The 17,863-nt window shown below is 44.8% G+C and overlaps 1 protein-coding gene across 1 annotated transcript in view; it reads left to right on the plus strand.

Annotated features, from left to right (window-relative positions):
- Positions 1-4,838, plus strand: part of card14 (caspase recruitment domain family, member 14) — a 75,762-nt gene extending 70,924 nt beyond the window's left edge. Inside the window, exon 21 of the mRNA XM_085963684.1 lies at positions 3,696-4,838. Within this exon, the coding sequence (XP_085819810.1) occupies positions 3,696-3,900 (205 nt within the window). The 3' untranslated portion in view covers positions 3,901-4,838. The remainder of the gene's footprint in view (positions 1-3,695) is intronic.
- Positions 4,839-17,863: the final 13,025 nt, after the last annotated feature.

Below are 17,863 nucleotides of genomic sequence, written 5' to 3' on the forward strand. Positions count from 1 at the left end.
AGCCTATCTCTCAGCATTTCCTTCAGGTTGTTCCCATAATTGCAATCTTGTGCCAATTTACGCAACACCGCTACATAGTCCATTACACTCGCTTCCTCTTTCCTGTTCCTTGAATTAAACTTGAACCGCTGTACAATCTCACTAGGCTTAGGGTTGAAATGTTCTTTTAGCACGGCCACTAATTCAACAAATGATTTGTCTCCAGGCTTTTCAGGACTGAGCAGATTCCTCATCAAACTGTAGGTTTGGCTTCCCACTGAACTAAGCAGAATGGCTTTCCTTTTTCCGGCATCATTTATTTCATTTGCTTCGAAAAAATAACCCAACACTTCACAGTATTCCTCCCAAGTTTGTGCTTGAATATCAAAAGCGGAGACCGTTCCTACCGTGGCAGCCATGCTTTCTTCCAACTGGTAGCTAACTGCAGCTCGTGATTTTGTTGTTTAAACGTCCTGGCAGACTTCTCTTATTCAGGGTCCTGTTTTACCTTGTCGCCAAATGTGATAAATCCATGTAGGGAGACAAGGAACTCGAAGAGGCGAGGTATGAGGATTAATATGAGTGCTTTATTGAACGACTGCGAGACAACCAGGCAGGCCTGCTTCCAGGCATTGCACCTTTGCTGACCTTAGCAGGAAGCAACCCCTGACCTTAGCAGCAGCATTGGCTACAGCACCACCTGGTGGATAACCTTAATCATAACATCCCAGATTACTATATTGGGTCTACTGTTTTGCTGCCAGGTTGCGGAAGTCAGTTTTAGCAGTGTAACTGGGAGAGCACTACTCTCCTGCAATCGGAACCAGGCAAAAGCTAATGTAAAAATGCCTATATTCACACTTACTGAGCATTTTCACATGTAATTAAATATGTCCTTTAACACCTCATTCATCAGCAATGTGGCATATCTTGCACAGTCACCTTTAAAAATGCTAATAATTTATAAATCTATTAAATAATATATGGTCAGGGTCAATGGTTAACTTTTTATATATTATCATGCCCATATAATAACCGAGCGACTATATCCCCAAAAGGGACATATGATTTTTTTCAAAAGGGAATCCTTAAACCTAAAACATTTTTTTTGTTATATCAGTCGGCAAGTCAGTCAGTACCCAGGTGGATCAGAGCACCCTTGACCGTATCAGAACTTAGCCGAGAAGCACTTTTGCAATTAGTGTTTAGATCACAAAAAAAGCAGCATTAAAACAGAGTGCCTCCTTCAGCCAGTCTCCCCAGTTTGTTTTGTGAACCATTGGCCTTTGCTGTTAGCTTGTCGGAAGTCAATGCTTAAGGCAATTGTAGCAACATCATGATGTACCAGATTAAAAGGCGCTGGGAGCTGCACACTTGTAAGGCTGAATGTCTTCCTTTCATCATCAGCATCGGCTCCACAACTGCACAAAGTATGCAAGTGCCATAGTGTACGCACAAGTGTCATTTCCTCTGTCTGTGTGCACAGCAGATACTGCACCTTTCTGCATGCAGAATTTTGTTTGAAATGGCACAGAGAGCAGATGTATGGACGGAATAGATATGAGCTTTTATTCTTTATTTCTTCTTGCTAACTTGCAACCTCTCTTGCATGCCTGTTACTAAATTCCTAAAGGCTTCCTATTCGTCATCTGCTTTAAATAATGTAACTGGGGTGCTGTAAATAACAAGAGCAGAATTTGTGTAGGCAAGCTTATTTGCATATGTGCAGTTTGTGTGCAAATCATTTGTTTTTTGACAACTTGATGTTGCATCAAAAATGTTTTGACTGTGCATGGTTTCACAGCTCAGAATCACCTCCAGTTGAGGGGGGGATACACCTGTCAGAATTTTCTGAATAGCATTGTAAATCCATGGTGCTAAAATTAACGTTGGTGACATTTAATTAATTTACTCTAACTTATTGAAATCACTCCTGGTCATTAGTTACAATGTTAGTTGGTCAAGTTCATCAATGATGAAGGGAGAGGTGTCTGAAAGCTAGACCAGAAAGCTAGGTTTTGGTATGGATTTTAAAGATGGAGGAATAGAGAGGCAGTGGGGAATAGGGAGGGTTCCAGAGAGTAGAGCTGAGGTGGCTGAAGGCTATGCTACAGTGTTGGGATGAGGGGAGAGGGGGATGCACAAATGGCTAGCATTGGAGGATTGAAAGATGCAGGAGGGAATATTAGACTGGAGAAGGTTGCATAGAGAGGGCAAAATAAGACCATGGAAAGATTTGAAGAGGAGGTCTAGTATTTTAAATTCAATGAATTGGGAGGATGGGGAGCCAATGTAGGTGAGTGAGGATGGAGATAATGGGCAAATGGGTCTTAGTGAGGGATAGGATATAGACAGCTGAGTTTTGGACAAGTTGCACTTTATGGAGGGTGGAGGATGGGAATCAGCTAGTAGCACATTGCCTAAATTGGAGAGGCTGTAACAGAGCTATGCCAATTTCTCCAAGCTGGCCTGCAGGTGACTTCAAAATCTGGATGATTTGTCTGTAGCTGCAGAGGTCACCACTGTATTAAGCTTCGATGCTACAGGATACTTCCAGCCCACCACAATGGACATCTGCCAAATCAACTAGTACGCTGTCCGTATATGCATAAAGCAAGTAACAGATGCCACTTTTGCCTGGGAAAACATCTTTATAACTTTCCACGTGGCAGCTGGGGAGGGCACAGAAACTTTTCAATGTGTCGGTTTTCCAAAATTCCAGGGCATTATAGATGGCACCCATGTGGCCAGTCTACATCCCTCCTTGTATGAGGGTATTGCAATGCTGTTACTGGTTCAGAGCATGACTTTGATTGGTTATGTTTCAGTGGCATGCCCACTAAAAGTGCCCTACACATTTTTGTAAAATAAAGAATGATAAGGTTATCATAAATGACTCCTTCTACAAGTTTGCTGATGATTGGGTGATAATTAGCTGAGTTAAATTTTTACATTTTTTTGTGGCTAGGACAGACCTAAGTAATGTCCACATTGTCGGGTAGCTGTCAAGTGTCATAGCTGCACTGGAGTAGCTTGATTAGGGGAGCAGTTGGTGTTCAAGTATTTAATGTTATAACCGGGACGTTGTGAGGGCCCGTAGCCTTCACTGTGCCCAGTGCACTCAGCGACTTCTTAATGTTACATGAAGCAAACTGAATTGGTTGGACATTGACATCTATGATGGTGGGGACCTTAGCAGGAGGCCGAGTAGGTTCATCCATTCCATAAACTCCAACTTGTCCAAAATTCAGCTGCTCGAATCCTGTCCTGTACTAAGTCCCACTCATCCATAACACCTGCCATTGCTAACCTACATTGGTACCAATTCTCTCTCCACCATTACAAATCTACTCAACACCTATGCTAATCTCCGCCCCCCCCCCCATATGGTTTGGTATTTGTTCCTCATCTATTTCCATCACAAAGTGTCTTGGGATTCTTTTTACATTAAAGGCATTACATTAATGCATGATTAGCCTCCAAATTGGCCCCCTGGTCTGTTCCAGGATTATTCAGTGGATGCCCTCCAAGGGAACCACCTTCACCTAAGTCATCCCATCATTTGAAAAGTGTGAACCCAGGATTCCACTGAGGAGACCTTTAACTAGAATTATTGTCTGGGGAGGAAAATGATTTTGCTGGTGTAACTAAAGTTTTTGGTTTTTCTACGCTTTATTTTCTTTCAAGACACATTAATGTATTCTTGATTTGTTTAGAAAAATCTTGCAGAAATACGGAGTGACAGAGGATTTGCTTTTGGAGTGCTCGCGAAGGGAGGAGACTTGCTTGGACACACTGCCATGCCTGTACAACAGTATTCCCGACAGCTGGAGTGATCTTGATTCACTCATCACCTTAGTAAAAGCAGCAATAAAGGATGAGCAAAAGAAAATTGTCTGGATTGAACAAGCACCACTCTAATGTACTTGTCTAAGGATTATAGGCAAAGAAATCCGAAGAGTTTAATAATCAGTGGATGAATTTTTCCCCTCGCTCTTAATCCATGGGGTGGTGGAAGTGGAAATGGAAATTCCAACTGTTATGTTTTCATGCATACCGCTGGAAATCCAGTTTAATGTTTTTATTATACATCAAAAGCCAATGGTTTATTGTATAATTTCAGATGCATCCCACCCCCTCCCCCCTCCCCCCTCCAGTTGGCATAATTTTAGCTTGTGAGGAGAGCAATATAGAGAGAAGGGGAATACTCTTATTGGGTACAGAACAAAAGTAAAACCTCCTACTTCTGTACTTGTGGCGTACAGTGATGTCATGAGTGCTAAATGGGAAACTATTTCCCCATAGCCCTTTGCTTGTAAGTAGTCTTCTCAATATAATTAAATATTTATATAAAAACAGGCAAATTATGGTGGGGGAGATATTTCCAATGAATTTTTATGACAATGGTTAAAGTTATAGAAAGATATTTTTTGCAAAAAGTTGCGTAGGATCATTAATAGCTCCACTATTTTTTTCCTACTTTGTAAAGCACTTGGTGATATCTTTCTGTATGTGAGAAAGACTACAGAAATGTAAGTTGTAAATGTGATATAGTCACAATGATAAACAAGTTGACACCTGTCAATGCATGCATACTTACCAGGTACCAGTGAGGTTATGTATCTTGTCTTTTATAGTAGCAAAACAACTGAGCGGCACCGTAGCATTTGTCTTATTGCCAGATACCTATGATGCTATCCGTTGTTTAATTATTATCTGGAACTTTTTGTATTTATATATGTATAAGATATATTTAAAGTGTTTGCCTTTTTTTGCAACCACTGCATGCTTGCATGAACTAAAAACACTGCAAGTCCATTTGCTTTTGTATGAAACAAACATTAAAGGCTGTAAATGCTTGTGATGTTTTAAGTGGTGCCTGACTTGTCAGATTTGCATGAACCACCAGTGCTTTGTGATCGATACTGTAAGTACTTATTGAAGTGTTAGGACTGAGTGAACTGTAATCTAAGCTACACCATTATAAACACTGCCTTGTTGCCTCCAGGAGAACAAATATTTAATGGCTTGAAATTGTTTCAAATGTAAAAATTAAATAGGGTACTTCTCTAAAAACAGTACTAAATATTTGTGTGTCTCAGAGATGTATTATCCAATTTCAATCAATAAAAAAATGATTTGTCCCCTTTAAGTACAAACAAAGCATTGTTTTAGTTCAGTAAGGGTATAATTGAAAACCAAATAGGTACAAATAGTGGTGGTAATCAACTAGCAGTTTTTACTTACGACTTTCTATATATGGAAGCGTGTACTTGATAAAATTGTGTAAAAATTGTTTGCAAACAGATGGAAAGAGTGAGCCCAGAATTACAAGCAGCAGAAGGCCACAGATCAAGGGAATGGTCCCTGGCACTTGGGTTGTGGGGAGGGGCTTCGGAAGGGCCAGGGGAGCCTTAAACTTTCCTTGTGGGGCCTAGAGAAGCACTCCTGCTCCCACAGGGCCCACAAGGAAGTAAAAAAAAAGTAAAATTACTTGCCTCTTCCGGCTCCGACTCCTCTTCCCACTAGGTTGGCCTGGCTGGAAAGTCATAATGACTTCCCTGATCAGGCCCTTTGTTTAACTAGCAGTCAGGCCGCGATGACATAATCGCAGCCTGATCTGCATATTTTAAAAAAGGAACCCGGTGCCCGAAAGAGCAGGTTAAAATTGGAACCTGTGGGAAGTGAGCGGGGCCCTGGTGGGTAAGTCTTACAGGCAATTTTAACTGCCCACCTGCCCAGTTTCTGCCAAGTGAGCAGGGCTAAAAATCACCCCTGGTGTACCTCCATCCTTCACCAGCACATTTTCCAGGCCCTCCCCTTCTTCTTTAAACAGCAGTCTAACCAGTGCCCATCCACCATCGTCCTCCTCCAGCTGAACTAGTTCTCATTTTGAGCAACTTCTCTTTAACTCCACTCACTTCCTCTAGGCGCCCCTATAGGAACCCATAAAGGGCCCAGTTCTGCCTGTCTTTTTGTAAGGATATGTTGAACAGTCTGACTCATGCTCCTCTTCTTTTATAAGTATGATGACTCTGTTGGTGCTGCTTCCTGCTTTTGCTCTGATCATTGCTTTCAATGTCCACCTCTGGCTCTTCCTTTCCTGGACACCTCTCTCTCTCTGTCTAGCATCAGGCTTTCCACTAACATCTATTACAAGCCCACCAACTCCCACCACTTCCTGGGGTATGATTCTGCGTACCCTGTTTCCCATAAAGATTCCTATTCCTATCTCCCAGTTCCTCAGTTGCATTTGCTCTGATGACTCCACCTTCTCTGCCAGATCTCTCCTTTGTGAAACACCAATTTACATGTACCTGCTGTATTTGCTGCTCACAGTGCAATCTTCTCTACATTTGGGAGAACAAATGCTTTGCTGAACACCTCCATTTTAATTGGAAATGTGACCCTGAGCTCCCTTTGGCTCACTACTTTAACTCCCCTTTCCATTCCCACTCTTGCCATCGCCTTTACTCTGTTACAATGTTCTAACAAAGCTCTCAACACAAGTTCCAGGAATAGGATCTTATCTTTCTCTTGGGTACTCTGCAACCCACTGGACTGAACACTGACTTTAGTACCTTTGGACCTTAGCTACATCTGCCATTTTCTTTACAACAGGGGATACTGGTACTGTTGGATTAATCTGTCAGTGGCTGTAAGAGGGGATATGAATTGAAATTGGGGGTTAAGACGCTTTGTCAAAACCCAGTGTACTTGTGTCACTGGGGAGGGAATGCATGTGTTGGCCTTTTTTGAAGTGGTGGACCCACTCTATGGTGCCAGCATTTTCTGTATTCATTTATACCTGATCTGTAGGTTTTCTGTGATTTCCATTTTTCAACTTTCAGTTCTGAAAAACATGATTTGTCTGACCCACAGCTGTTTCCAACATTTTCTGGTTTTGTTTGATTTGCAGGTTTTCTTTCATTGCCTTTCCAATGATATTCAGTTGGTAAAACGGGCGTTAGGCCCTTTCAGTAAGCCCCATTCAGGATTCTTCAGCAGCCCCCGTGGTGCCAACTAAAAATATAGATTTTTTAAAAACCCATCTTGTGTAACCAGGAGGAGCAGGAGCACCGCGTCTGGGAACCAAAACAGGCCCAGATGAATTTTTACGCCAGTGACTCCAAGCCAAAGTATCACAAGCACAGTGCTAAACAGATTATTTCTAATCATCCTTATAAGTTTCTTTTCAATTTAAAGCAAGCATAATCGAAAAGGAAAGGAAGCGCTGAGGGTGTACTTTCTGTATAGAGTGCTCCCTTCTCTGAAATGCTTTGTGTACAAGATGATCAAGGTGACTTTACCTCCCCTCCCCCGAGACATAGGCCCGGATTTTGTATAGTTAATAACGGCGAGGCTAACAGCGCTCACAGTTATAGCAGAGTAAATCGGACAGCAACTTCTGTCGTCCGCACATGCGCAGTTAAACACGGAAATCGTTGTCAGGGCTATCTCTTGCCCTGCCAGTACACTTTACACCTAATCTCAGCCTATTACCATCTCGTCTAGCTTCTAATCTCTTTTACTTCTTTTGTTTCTTTTATTCTTTTGTCCGATCACAGCCCTGCCTCCGATCTATCTTCTTTTCTTTCCAGTTTTGAAGAAGGGTTCGACCCGAAACGTCAACTCAAATTTCTCTCCACGGCTGTTGCCTGACCTGCTGAGTTTTTCCAGCATTTTCTGTTGTTATGTCAGAGATACCCTGCTCCTCCACAGGGTGTGCTGTAACAGTCCTTGCCTATAGGCTCTGCACTGAAATTAATGCAATGGCATGAACTTGGGGTACTCGCCCACTAGTGATAAGAAGTGATAATTACTGTCAAACAACCTCTGGCACTGAAAATTGAATTTTACAAGTGTGGAGTCTCGTTCCTACAGAAGTTAATTAGTGTTGGAAATTTGAAAAAAAAAATTCTGTCTTGTCTGTTTGTTAATCCCATCTGTCTTTCCCAATCTTTATTTCGCTTTCTGTACATGATTTAAATCTAATTTATAGTTCCTGCTTTTTAATTCCTAGTTTAGACTCTGCGTGTCTGTGAGGATTCTTCAATCTGTGGTTGAAGCGCCTCGCTGTTTCTTGCCCCGCTCACAGACCTCCTGTAGCGGGTGCCACGCTCGATCAGATGCCTGATGAGAGCAAGTCTCTGCTCTAAAGCCTGAGAAAACTTTGTGGGTAGCTGTCAGCGCGCTGAACGGCGAGCGCCATTCCTTTGCCATTGACCGCAAATTCCAGGACATTATTTCCCATTTTATACAGGGGCACTTGCAGTAGTGTAGCATAGAGGCTATGAGAATTTTTTTGGTGGGGTTGAGCTCAAAAAGGTTACAGAGTACTACAACAGCAACATATCCGACCACATTCTTACTACAGCCTAGAAGAAACAGGGCTGTAACGTTGTTTCTGAATGTACTATTAACATAGTATCTAATTTGCTTTCACTGTATTCTATAATGTTCAATATGAAAACTTTGAGTATAATTTCTGTTGGTGTATATTTGAAGAAATTAGTTGCTCTTATGAAACTGAAAAAAGGTTCGATAGCTCATTAACTATGGGAATAAAATGACAAATGATATTCTTGCTTCACCTTTTATTTTAGTGCTACAATCTTCCTGAAGCAAAGTATTGCAGAGTGGAGGGTGCAGTTAAATGCTATTCACATATTGATTGTTTTATTAATAACTGAGTCCAATACTTGGATTGGAAATTCTGTCTATAAAGTGCACTCTAAGGCATAAAGTGACTATCTGTCCAAAATGAATTTGTAGCACAATAGGTTCATTATTCCATTAGAAACCTCGATTTTTTTTTTTTTTTTTTAAATTGTCAAATTATCTTTTTAACACACATTTGGCAGAATGCAGGCCTACCTACATACCATACTGTAGATTGAGTGACTGCAACATGAAGCTTGGTCTAGTTTTTATTAGCTCATCTAGCAAGCAATCTTGATGTTAGTTTCTTTGTGTGTTTTCTGAAATAAAGGTTTTGAATAACTCCAGGCCACACACAATTAATTTGTATAATTATATTGAGGATACTAACAATATTTCTACACCCCAAATTCAAAATGGCTGAATATATATTTGCACCAACACATTGAGTAGAATGTATACAAGCACTGCCCAAGTATTAATGCTATCAAACTCAGCATTAACAAAATATATGAATTATTCCCAATCCAATTGGATTCCTTAATGTAGTAAATTCTAAAACTTAATGTGAAATGACTTTAAAGGACAATCTAATGGGAAAAGGACACACTTTCTAAAAATGAAGCAAATGTTATAAGCAGAAATATTGTAAACTGAGAACATTTTGCTATAATTGAGCACATATATTTTACTGAAAATTTAACTTGTTTACCACAAGTGTGTCCTATCCAAATTAATTTTGCAAAAGTGGTACTGGCAGCCTTAGGTTGCACCATGTTTAGTGTGTTAATATTTCAAAATTTATGTTTGGTGCTATCTGGAGTATTGTTGTAATGGCAAAAGGGTTCAAATGCATTCATAGGGACAAGTTACAATCCATGCACTAATTCTCTACTGGAACAGAAGCTGATGAAGTGGCTGTAAGGCCTAAAATGCAACCAAATTAAAACTATATTAAAAGACACTAAAATAAGAAAATATATTTTATAGCTTCTAAGTGAGGTGGTACTAAAACTGGTGAGAAAAATAAGATTGAGTACACTTCAGTATGGTGAGTCAGGGCGGTAGAACAAATTGGATGCTATTTCACATACTGCAATTTTTTTTCCAGGCTTTATCTTGATCCTAAAAGGAGGCCAAGTACTCCACAAGGAAGGAAGGGTGGGGGAAGAAAACAAAGTGGTAATCTCATGTACATTCTTCCACCCTACATAAATTTAAGTCTGTCCAAAACTTTACCACCTGCATCCTATCTCACTTACCCATCCCCTCTGTCCTCAACAACTACCTCTCATTCCCCAATGCACTAAACCCATCCTTGTTTCCAAATGCTTTGACTTGTCCCACCCTGCCTGCTCCATGCTAAATATGAGCCTATGCCCTCCAACCTTTTGATGCTGATCCCCTGCATATCCCTCTGCCCCACCAGTGACTGAGCTTTCAGCTGTCTAGGCCTGACTCTGCAGTTCTCTCTAACCTCCTCGGCTATGCTACCTTGCTCCCTACCCATAAAAGATATCTCTCTGATCAGGTGTTTGATCACCGACTCTAACCCTTCTAGTACTCGCTGCTTATTTGTTCTCTGATGCCCCTGCACCATTCACCACATTAAAAGGTGCTATATCAATGTGGTTATTAGACTGGATAATGGAAACCTACATAAATCTGTCAAAGGTCAAATTTTCCATATACATATGTACTAGCAGGGGGGGGCCCGGCGTTGCCAAGGCTTTTTTGTAAAACGGCAGTTTACAGGGCCGCGCGGTTTACAGCCGGCCGCTGCCGCTCCCCCACTCTGTGTCTCAGGCCGAGCGGTTGTGAGGCCCGGCCCGAGTGACCCCAACTCACCTCCCGCTCCGGCGGGCCGGGAGCGCGATATTGTGCCGGAGCCGCACTGTGGGGGTTTGTTGTGCTGGTGCTGTCTGTATTTTAAAAATGGCAGCGACGCTTCGGGAGGCTGCAGGATTAGGCCCACCCACACGTGGAATGAAACGCCCCCCGTAATGCAAGAGAGAGAGAGACAAAGAGTAGAGAGACTGGGGGGAGAGAGAGAGAGACTTGGGGAGGGAGGGAGATGGGGGTGAGAGAGAGACTGGGGGGAGAGAGAGAGAGAGAGAGGGGGAGAGAGAAAGAGTAGAGAGACGGGGGAGAGGGAGAGAGAGGGGGGAGAGGGAGAGAGACGGGAGGGTGGTGGGGGGGAAGAGAGAGAGACTTGGGGGGAGAGAGTGGAGGGAGAGAGAGTAGAGAGACTGGGGGGGAGAGAGAGACTTGGGGGGAGAGGGAGAGAAACTGGGGGGAGAGAGAGAGAGCGAGCGAGTGAGGGAGAGAGAGAGACGGGGAAGGGAGAGAGAGAGACTGGGAGCGAGAGAGAGAGAGACTGGAGGAGGGAGAGTCTGGGAGATAGAGAGAGAGACTGGGAGAGAGAAAGATAAAGAGACGGGGAGAGAGAGAGAGATTGGGGGGAGAGAGAGAGAGATTGGGGGGAGTGGGAGAGGGCTAGAAATTCGGTATCGCCCCGTTTGGAGAGGGAAGGAGAGAGGGGGAAGGAAAGAGAGACTGGGGGGAGAGAGAAAGAGTAGAGACACTGGGGGGGGGGGGGAAAAGAGAGAGAGAGACCGGGGGGGGGGGGAGAAAGAGAGAGAGAGACCGGGGGGGGGGGGGGGGAGAAAGAGAGAGAGAGACCGGGGGGGGGGGGGGGAGAGAGAGAGACCGGGGGGGGGGGGGAGAAAGAGAGACCGACCGGGGAGGAGAGAGAGAGAGAGACCGACCGGGGGGGGGGGGGGGGGGAGGAGAAAGAGAGAGAGAGAGAGACACACCGGGGGGGGGGGGGGGGGAGAAAGAGAGAGAGACACCGGGGGGGGGGGGGGGGAAGAGGGAGAAAAGAAAGAGAGAGGAGACTGGGGGAGAGAGAGAGAGACTGGGGGGGGAGAGAGAGAGAGAGAGACAGGGGAAGGGAGAGAGAGACTGGGGAGATAGAGAGACCGGGGGCAGGGGGGGGGGGTGGCGGGGGAGAGAGAGAGAGAGAGAGACTTGGGGGGAGAGGGAGACCTGGGGGGGGGGGGGGGAGAGGGAGACTGGGGGGGGGGGGGGAGAGGGAGACTGGGGGGGGGGAAGAGAGGAGAAAGAGAGAGAGAGAGAGAAGGTACGCTCTATAACTTTTTTGAGTGTATAGAGGACAGACAGACAGAGACAGAAGAGCAATTATTATATATATATATATATAGAGATATATATCTCTATATAGTATTAAAAAAAATAACGAGTGTTATGGAGTTTGCTACGTGCTGCACTTGATAGATGTTTCACTTACTCCTATTCCTTAAAATCCAAAATAACAAGGTAAAGCTTGTGAAAATACATCATTGAACACTCCCAGCAGTTAGTGTTTAGTTAACATCTTGTAGCATCTTAAAATGTTATCTTAATTTAAACAGGAAATATTCCTCGTCATAATTTTCACCCTTGAAAGTATAATACCCATATGTACAGAATGCAAAGGCCTTAACCTACAGGCAGAAATTTCATAATCTAAAACATATACATTAATTAACAAACTGTGGACGGATCAGGTCTTGTGCAACAATAAATGCCTCAACCGTGTACAGACACCATTTAATATCTCAAATCTCAGGTGTCCTAATACTGCTGCTGAATTAGAGTAAGGATTTGTTAAGTAACACTAAACTTGAGTTAAACTGTGCAAGTTTCAAAATTTTGGCAGTAAATGCTGCTAACTTTGTTTCCCCCCAAGGATAAACAAAACTCTTTCGGGGGGGGGGGAGGGGGAGGGAGGGAGGGGGAGGAGGGGGGGAGGGAGGGAGGGGAGGGGAGAGGCATATCCTGTTTAGAGAATGTATTGATGCTGTAAAGTCCACGCCTCAATAATACAAGGACTTCGGGAGCACAGTTTAACAGGTACGCTACTGAACAGGAGGGTACTCTTTTTGTACAGGTACGTTACGGAACAGGAGGGTAACGTCAGACTGAAATACAGAAGCCTGCTAGGGCCTTTTATACAAGGGTGGTCACTGCCGGTACTGCAGTCTAAAACCAGCTCTTCCCTTAAAAGGTACATACACAACAATTCCTCCCTTTTTAGATAAACAGTACATAACATTCATTTAACAACTAAATAATAACTAATTACAATTTTCTGGATACTATATACATCAACTGAAATAATCATTTATAAGTTAAGTCTTTGAGGATGCTTCCTGATCCTGACTGGATAGCGCCTTTCTCGAGTATCCTGTTCTTGCGGCGGAGTTGATTCTGGTTCATTGTCATTGGTTGGTTCGTCAGCTTCCAATACCACTGCTTCTGAGGTAGACGCAATCTGTACTTCAGGTTGATTACCAGGTGCACCTTCTCGTGGTATGGGTTTGGCTTGTTCCTGTGACTCTAGAATCTGGTCAGCATGGCGCCTCACGATGCTCTCTCCAACGTCCACTGTGTACATTAGTGGTCCCTGCTGTGTGCATATCGTTCCTGGCTGCCATTTTTCTGTTCGGTAGTCGCGGGCCAAGACTGGTTGCCCTATCTTGAAGCTCCTGGTTGGCTTCTCACTTATGTGCTGGAATTGCTTATCCTCAACATCTCGTCTTATGTTTGGTTTGAGCAAATCCAGGCGACATCTTAGCCTTCGGTTGAAGAACAGTACGGCTGGAGCTTGGTTGGTGACTGCATGTGTCGCATTCCGGTAAGCAAACAAGAAATTATCCACCTTGTGTTGTAGTGGTATGTCGTCATTATACATTGCCTTTATGGCCTTTTTAAAGGTCTGAACAAACCTCTCAGCCAATCCATTTGTGGCTGGATGATATGGGGCAGATGTGTAATGTTTCACCCCATTATTGCTCAGGAACCTCCAGAAATCCTCAAACACAAATTGTGGCCCATTGTCGGAGCAAATCTGTTCTGGCAACCCATTCCTGGCGAAGATGGTCCTTAGGACTGCAATAGTTTTCTCCATGGTGGTGGACGACATTTTAATGACCTCTGGCCATTTCGAATGGGCGTCCACAGCGATTAGAAACATTGAGTCCATAAATGGACCAGCAAAATCAATATGTACCCGTTGCCATGGAGATGAGGGCCGTTGCCATGGAGATGAGGGCCACTCCCATGGACGTAGCGGGGCCTGTGGTGGAGCGTTTTGGACCTTCTGGCATCCTGTGCATCTCGGTCATATCCTCGATTTCTTTATCGATTCCCGGCCACCACACAAATGCCCTGGCTAGGCTCTTCATTTTTACCCCTCCCAGATGACCCTCATGAAGCTCATTGAGCACTCTATCTCTCAACTTGGGTGGAATTACCACTCGGGATCCATACATCAAGGTTCCCCGGCACACTGACAGCTGTTCTCTCCTTGGCGAGAATGCTGGCAACAGTGAGTCGCCATATGCTGGCCATCCCTTCACCGTTAAATCATAGACCCGAGAGTGTGTCGGGTCATTTCGGGTTTCCTTCTCTATACTTGAGTTTGTAACAGGCAAACATTCGACTATGGTCGCATGGAATATCTCAACAGGGTCCACTGCAGGTGCTTCTTCTACCGTAGGCAACGGTAGGCGCGACAGCCCATCAGCGTTTCCATGCTGTTTCATACCCTTGTACTCTATGTCGTACTGATGTGCCCCTAGAAAAAGTGACCATCTTTGCAGCCGTTGCGCCGTCATCACCGGAACGCCCTTCTTTGGGTTAAAAATGGAGACCAGGGGCTGATGATCAGTCAGTAGGGTGAATTTCTGCCCGTGCAGATAGTGATTGAACTTCTTCACCCCCCACACCAGGCTGAGGGCCTCCCTGTCAATCTGGGCGTAGTTACGCTCGGCTGAGGTTAGCAAGCGTGACGCAAGGGCTATTGGCCTCTCTGAACCGTCAAGGAATTTGTGTGACAGCACCGCTCCAATGCCGCAAGGTGACACATCACATGCCAACCGAATCGGTAGTGTTGGGTTGTAGTGGGCCAATACTTCTTTTGAAGTGATTAGGCATTTACATTCCTGAAAGGCACGCTTACACTCATCACTCCATTTCCATGTTACTCTAGTTTGCAGCAGGGCGTTCAGTGGGTGCAGAATTATAGATAAATTCGGCAAAAACTTATGGTAGTAGTTCACCAACCTGAGAAACGACCTCAGTTGCGACACATTTTCCGGTGCTGGAGCCTTGACTACAGCCTCAATCTTGTCCGGCGACTTATGCAACCCTTCCTCATCAATCATGTGGCCACAATACGAGATTTGTCTCCTGAAGAACTCGCATTTGGGGCGGTTGGCTCGTAGCCCATATTCCTGTAATCTCGTGAGCACCTGCTCCAGGTTGGCAAGGTGTTCACTGTCATTTTCGCCCGTAACCAGGATGTCGTCCAAATAACACTGGGTCCCCGGGATCCCTTGCAGGACTTGTTCCATCGCCCTCTGCCAAATAGCCGGGGCTGATGCTACCCCGAATACCAGTCGATTGTACTGGTAAAGGCCTTTGTGAGTGTTTATCGTGAGGTATTTCCTAGATGCTTCTTCCACCTCCATTTGTAGATATGCTTGGGCCAGATCAATCTTGGTCAAATGTTTCCCTCCAGATAGTGAGGCGAAAATATCTTCTATCCGCGGAAGTGGATATTGTACTGTGTGCAGGACTGGGTTCACAGTCACCTTGAAGTCCCCACAGATGCGAACCTTCTTCGGCTTCCCAGGCGTGCTGCTCAATGCTTTCTTCATTACAGGAACGATGGGTGTGGCCCACTTGCTCCAGTCCACCTTGGACAGCACACCCGAACGCTCCAGACTCTCCAGTTCAGCTTCAACAGCTGGGCGGATCGCGTATGGCCGTAAAAAATTTTGGGTTTGCGTTATCTTCAATCTTTATGGTTGCCTTTACTCCTTTTAGAGTCCCAAGTCCTTGTTGGAACACCTCTTCCGCGTCAGATAGAATTTGTGACAGACGTCCAGGTGCGACGTCATCATCCTTTTTGTCAGTCATAGTTAGCACCTGAATGGAATGCCAATCCAATTGTATTTTTCGGATCCATTCACGTCCAAATAATGGTGGTCCTCCATCTCGTAGTGTATACATATATAGTTTGTGTTTCCTTGCTGTTATATTTAACTGGCACCCTTATTTTTCCTCTGGGGTAGACCTTTTGCCCCGTGTATGTCTTCAATACAATGGACGTGTCCTTTAAGGGTATGTGTGAGAATAGCCGCTTATAGTCTCGTCGATTCATGACAGTTAGGGCTGATCCTGTGTCCAATTCCACCTTTACTGGGGACCCTGCTATCATGAGGGTGACCCAAATGGTTCGGTGATCCTCCTTTGCGATCACGTTGTGTAACTTTAGACAACTTAGTCTCCTGCTCCCGGAGTCCTTATCACTCTCCTGATCTTCTGAACTACTGTCTGTCAGTTTCTTTACTTTCTTGTACTGTTCCTTAGTAGTTCTTGTCATGTTGGTTTTCTTTCCAGACCTGCAGACTCTTGCTAGATGTCCCATTTTTCCGCATTGCCTGCATACTTTGTCCTTAAACCAGCAGTCCTTCTGCTCATGGGTTGTTCTGCCGCAGCAATAGCACTTTTCTGCTCCATACGCCATTTCGTTAGCGCTGTATTCTTGTGGTTTCTGTTGTATTTCTGCAGCTCCCCGTGCTGCTGCTTCGTAGGATACTGCCACGCTGAAAGCCTGTTCTAGAGTCAGGTCCTTTTTCGAAAGTAGTCGTTTCTGGGTTCCTTCACTCTGGAGCCCGCAAACAAACTTATCCCGTAAGGTGTCTGCCAGTCCGGCTCCGAACTTGCAGTGCTTCGATAACTTGTGTAGTTCCGTAAGATAGTCAGCATTGCTCTCATCTTTGTGCTGGTTTCTTTTATGGAACTTGAATCTTTCTGCTATCAGCAGCGGTGTAGGGTTTAAGTGTTCCTGTAAGATATTAACAATCTCCTCAAAACTTTTCTCCATTGGTTTAGCTGGGGTAATTAAATTCCGCAATAGGCCGTACGTACTCGCGCCCATCAAATTCAATAATACCGACGCCCTCTTTCCATCAGCCACCTCATTTGCCTTGCAGTACACTTCAATTCTTTCCACATACGTGGTCCAGTCTTCTACCTCGTTGTCGAAAGCAGTGATACTGCCACTTTTCGGCATCTTGGGTGATTTAAAATGGCGCCTCCCGCGCTTTTTCTTCTTCCCCAATGGAATAAAATGGCGCCTCCCGTGCTTTTCCTTCTTCCCCTTGCTGCCACGCTGCTCCTAGCGTTCTACAGGGTAATTGCGGCGACGGTGCGTCTCGCTTTCCTTCCCATTTATTTTCTCTCCGCTGCCCGGTTCTTGAGCACCGACCGCGCCCTGTGCGCTCCACCCTCTCTCGTTTTCTTTTCCTGGCGACACTGCGCGGCCCATTTTGTAGAGCCGCTCGATCGAGCTTGAGCCCGCCGCAGTCCGGAAGGGTCAGCGCACTACCTGCTACCAGCACGATTTGCTGGAACACCTTAACTGGGGAGCCAAGCACAGCTCTCCACAGCCTCTCCCGCAATTCTCCGAACACCGATGAATCCTTTGGGCGGTTGCCCGCGGTCGACGCCCGTTGCTCAGACTACGACCTCCAAGAAACCTCCTCTCAGGGTGAGATCCCCATGAGCTGATGCAACACTGCAGGAGAGTTCGAACTTACTCGTCGCCACTGTAAAGTCCGCGCCTCAATAATACACGGACTTCGGGAGAACAGTTTAACAGGTACTTTACTGAACAGGAGGGTAACGTCAGACTGAAATACAGAAGCCTGCTAGGGCCTTTTATACAGGGGTGGTCACTGCCGGTACTGCAGTCTAAAACCAGTTCTTCCCTTAAAGGTACATACACAACAGATGCTACCAGTTTTTACCAGCCAATTGAGTGGTCTGCTATACAGGAAACTCTTTTATCCGGCTCCGACGTGGTGCCGGTTGATCAAAAAGTCCGGATTACAGAGAGGTATACTCACCAAGGTACAAGAGCCCCATACACGGCCACAGGTGCAGGAGTCCCTGTTGCACGTCCACTAATATACAGTAAAACTTACCTGAACCTACTCCTGAATTTTGCCGGTTAAGAGAGATTTCCGGATATTTAGGTGCAGGTTAAAAGATGCAAATACCCTGCTGAATGTCAACCTAGAATTTAGATCCGGAGCTCCAGCCTCCACTCACCGAAAAGGAACTGATTACAGCTATAAACTATACCCAC

Source organism: Somniosus microcephalus, chromosome 21 (genome assembly GCF_052327205.1).
Source record: "Somniosus microcephalus isolate GS21.2 chromosome 21, FLI_Smic_1.0, whole genome shotgun sequence".
NCBI lineage: Eukaryota > Metazoa > Chordata > Chondrichthyes > Squaliformes > Somniosidae > Somniosus > Somniosus microcephalus.